Consider the following 4,637-nt stretch of genomic DNA (forward strand, 5'->3'; position numbering starts at 1 on the left):
AAAGTGCCCGACCTCACTCGACCCAGTCCGTGTGGATCGGAGGCTGTGCTGTGGCGCGCTGCCTGGCTGGCTGGCTGGCCGGACCAACTGGGCCGTACCGTGCTGACTGACGTCGATCCAGCCTGGCCAGTACGTCGAGCCGGGAGGTCTTGGCTTGGCTGGGTCCGTACGTGGTCGATCTGTGTTTGGCCCAGCCTAGCTGAGCGACCGGGCGCCGAGCTGGATGCGGTTTGGCCGCAAGAGACCGTACCCGACCCACCCCACCGCAGTCGACCCACCGACGCGCGACGGCTTGGCGCGGCGAGCCAGCCTCGTCCTAAGCTGGCTGGATGGCTGGTCGGCTGGTCGGCTGGTCAGCTGGCTGGCTGGTCGGCTGACTGACTGAGCTGAGCCAGCAGACGGCTCGCTCGCTAGCCTCGTCCTTGGCTGGTGGGTCGGCTGACCGACTAGCTGAGCTCGGCCAGCCGACCGCTTGCCGCGCTCGCTCCCTCGCCCGTCTCGTCACTGGACGCCGGTGCTGTGGCGTCGGCAGGCCAGGCAGGGTCCGAATGAACGACCGACCGACCGATCGATCGATCGATCCTGGAGCGCAGGCAGGCGTGGTCGACCAGGTGCCTGCCCGACCCGACTCGACTCGACCTGGCTGGAACTGGAACTGGAACGGCTGGCTGGAAGAGAGGCGGTTGAGGCGGTGGCTGGACGAGCTGGTCGAGCTGAGCGAGCTGAGCGAGCTGAGCGCGCTGCTTGTGGGCCTCGCTGCCTGACCTGGCCTGGCTAGCCAGCCTGCGCTCGGACCTCCTCAACTTCCGCGGCCGCCGAGAGAGGTGCGCTCAACCCGCCTGCCTGCGTGCAGACGCACGCCGCCCCGCCTCGAGGCAGACGCACTCACGCACGGGCCCCGTTCGACCACTGGCTGGCAGGCTAGCCAGCAGCGCGCAGGTTAGGGCAGGCTAGGGCAAGTCAGCCGGCAGGCAGGCAGGCCAGCCCTCTTTCCTACCTGCGTCGCGCTGTCTGTCTGCCCGGCTGGGTCGGGCTAGGCGGGGCCAGGCCGGCTACCAACCGAGCCTCTAGTCGAGCTGTCCCCGGCGTGTCCTGCGCCGTCCTCGACGCCTCGCCTCGCACCACCTTGCTTGCTTGCGCCCTCGCCCTAGCCTGGCCTAGCCTAGTCTCGCCCTGCTCTGCTCTGCGTCTGCTGGAAGCCTCTAGCCCGACGTCGCGCCTCGGCACCGACGGACCGACCGGCCTCGATGCCGGGGCGACGTCGACGTTGGCGATGCACGTCGGCCGCCCTGTCTCCGAGCAGCGCCAAGATCGCGCTGCTCGACGTTGCGGCATGTGGCTGGCTGTCGTGCCCAGGTCCGTGAATAAGCAGCGAGTCGCCTCGTCGCCGTCCGTGTGTGTGTGCAAAAACATGGATCGCCATGCCGTCGTCGTCGCTCGATCCATCCCGGGAAAAAAACGAATGCATTGACGGGGACTCGAACCCCGGTCGAGTCGAATCGGTTAATCGTCGGAGCGGTCCAGACGACGAGTGGCAACGACTCATGATACCCCTACACTATCAATGCGCTTGTGAACGACGGGCCAAATTAATGATACTGATGCTATAGCCTGTTGAGCTTTGACTTGACGGTCTTGGCGCGCGTGAAATCCGCAGCTCGAAGAATCGGATTCAACGTAGTTCTGCGCCCTGGCTGACGCTGAGCGGTGGCCGACGGGCGGTGGATCTTATCAGATCTGGCTGCAGCCGGATCGCCGCCGCATCGCCGCCGCCTGATCTGACGCCATCCATTTTGACCCGCTTCGTCCGCGGCTCCCTGGCTCGCTCCCTCTGCCTCGCCGTCGTCGTCGACGTGCTGCCGGTCCAGTCCGACTCGAGCTCCCTCTGACCCGCGCTGATTGGTCTCTCGACGTCAGCGCTTTCCCACCGCACTCGGCTTGGCATGCATGCCCACCGCAACGAGGTCGTCGTCGTCGTCGTCGTCGCAGCACGAGCTGGCCTCGATAGGCGGAAGAAACGGATCGACTGGCGGCGATGCCGAGAAAGAGCGCCGACCGACGAGGCTGAAGCGACATGAATATGTAGCCACCTCGACATCGGATCGCCTGTCTCGTCGGCAGTCAGGCGAGACTGGTCCAAGTCACCTCCAACTAGCAGCGCGCTCTGGCTGCCGGCGAGAGGCTAAGCTGGCGTCGGCGGGTCAGCGTCGTGCGTGCGTGGATCGAGGGTTTCTTGCTTCGCTTAGATTGCGCGCCGACCCCATCCGCCATCCGCCGGCCGGTCAGAGGGGGCGTCGCGCTAGTCGCAGCCATATTGGTTCACTTCGGCATGGGCTGGCCGAGCTCTTCGGGTCGAGGGGTCGAGGGTCGAGGGTCGAGGGTGATGCCGGTCGGCCTCTGAGCTGGCGGTCGAACTAGGTCGACCTCCTGTAGCCTCCCGGCCGCCTTTCGGGGGCATCGTCTCGCCGTCGTCGCCCCGTCGTCGTCGTCGTCAACAACACCGGCTCGTCACCCTGCGCCCTGTTCGGACTGCGGCACCGTATAAGAATCGAGCATCGCCGCCGTCGTCGGGTCGGGTCGGGCCGCGAGCCTAGCCTCTCCCTGCCCCGTACCGGCCCTCTTATCTACCACCATCGACACCCACCGCCACCGCCCCTCTAACCGCCTCTCGTACCGCCTCGAACCCAGCGACAGCGACAGCGACACCACGTCGACGATGCGGCCGATGCTGCACTGCCGACCACGCCTGGCCGCCGGAGCGCGCACCGCCACCGTCGCAAGCCGGCGCGCCTTCTACGCCGACGTCTACGAGGGCGAGGCCCACCTGTTTGACCGCGCCGAGCCGAGCCGCACCGGTGCTCGACGCAGGCCGTTGCCCTCGCTCGTCGAGCTGGCTTCCGTGGCAGCCGACGGCAGCGGCCAGATGAGCAGCGCCGACGATGGCTATGGCTTTGAGCGCCAGATGCAGCGCGTGAGTGGACGTCGTCGCGGTCGCAGCCATAGGTCATTTCGATGCGCAGCCTGCCGAGCACTGTAGTAGGGAGATTAGGGCGGATGACGTGCGTCGACGAGGCTCGCCGTAGCGACCGGAAGATCCGGCCGCTGAGCCAAGCCAAGCCAAGCCGGCGGGCAGCAAGCAGAGGCGATGGTGGCATCAACGATGGCCAAACAGAGGCGGCCTCGTCCTCGCTCCCCGGCGCGCACCGAAACCGATTTTTCAAATTTCCACAATGGGCGGACCATCGGGGGGCGGCGGCCACAGGCAGCCAAAGGCAACCTTCGCATCTGACTCGGCGGTGTCTTTGGGGACCCCTCTGACTGACTCGCTCTCCCTCCCCCGCCCTCTCGCTTTCACCACCACCACCACCACCGCCCTCGCCGCTGCCCATCTCACCGCACCACCAACCACCACCACACCAACCACCACTATGGCATGCTGGCCATGACATCCGCTCGTCCCCCACCGCCGATGCTGCCACTGCCCCCGCCTTGACCGCCACCACCACCGCGCCCCCCTCTAATCGCATCTTGCCGTCTCGTCCCGTCCCTCATTGCCCCACCCTCGCCTTGCATCTCCGGATCCCCTCCTCTGTCGACGTCCCGCTTCGCTGCCCGCCACCTACCACCTCGCCACCATGTCGAAGCGCATGCAGAACCTCATCATGGAGATCCTCCAGGCCCAGCCCTCTCTCCGCGACTCCAAGAGCTACCTCAACAGCTTCGCACCACGCAAGCAGCCCCGCCCGGATACAAAGCAGCAGCAGCAACAGCCCTTCTTCCAGCACAACCCGCACGCCTCCAACCACGACCCACAGCACAGCCGTCAGCGGCCGGCTCAGCCCTCTGCACCGCACCCGCAGCCGCACCCGCCCTCATCGGCTGCACCACCTCCGCACTTTGAGTTCCCCATCCCTCCGCACGTCGCACACCCGGGCTCCCTCCACAACCCCTCGACCACCATCGCCAACCCGGACCGCTCCATAGCCGACGCCGACGCCGACCCCGACCCCGTCTCGAACCACCCGTCCGGCGCCGGCCCTCGGTCCCTCTCCGCGCAGCTGCCCCGCTCCATACGCGAAAAGCTCCACGAGCAGCATCGCCTCCAGCGCGGCCTCGCAGCCGCCGCCGATGCCGTCACCAGCGCTAGCACCAGCCCCGGCGCCGCCGCCGACCGCTACTCTCCCGCCCCCTCGACGTCGACCGCAGACGCCATCACGCCGCGCGAGAACGCCACCGTCGCCATCCCGCCTACCACGTCGACCTCGGACTCGCTCGCCGACTCGCACACCGCCCTCGTCAAGGTGCAGGGCCCCTTTACCGATCGCCAGCTCGACTCGATCGCAGAGGGCCTCGTCTACCTCAAGAAGCTCGGCCTGGTGTCGGTCTGCGTCGTCGACCACGACGACTGGCCCGAGTTTGCCGCCGAGGTCGACGCCCGCGGGCAGTACGTCGCACAGAGCGAGGAGCTCGAGCAGCAGCGCATGCAGCGCTGGCTCGTCGGGCCGTCGCAGTCGGTCGTCGCCGCATCCTCGCCGTCGCCGTCGCCGTCGCCGCCCGAGCGCTTCGGCCCGGGCCTGCGCCCGGGCTCCATCGGGCGCAAGCAGGAGCGGCTGCGCAAGCGCATCCTCGCCGACACG

General features: G+C 67.7%; 1 protein-coding gene across 1 annotated transcript in view; it reads left to right on the forward strand.

The window, feature by feature from the left end:
- Positions 1–3,635: 3,635 nt before the first annotated feature.
- The window catches only part of PFL1_06879 (uncharacterized protein), a gene marked incomplete at both ends in the record, with an annotated part of 5,670 nt that continues 4,668 nt past the window's right edge, over positions 3,636–4,637 (forward strand). Inside the window, one exon of the mRNA XM_007882031.1 lies at positions 3,636–4,517. Within this exon, the coding sequence (XP_007880222.1) occupies positions 3,636–4,517 (882 nt within the window). The remainder of the gene's footprint in view (positions 4,518–4,637) is intronic.

This window comes from Pseudozyma flocculosa, assembly GCF_000417875.1.
Source record: "Pseudozyma flocculosa PF-1 unplaced genomic scaffold scaffold00014, whole genome shotgun sequence".
NCBI lineage: Eukaryota > Fungi > Basidiomycota > Ustilaginomycetes > Ustilaginales > Ustilaginaceae > Pseudozyma > Pseudozyma flocculosa.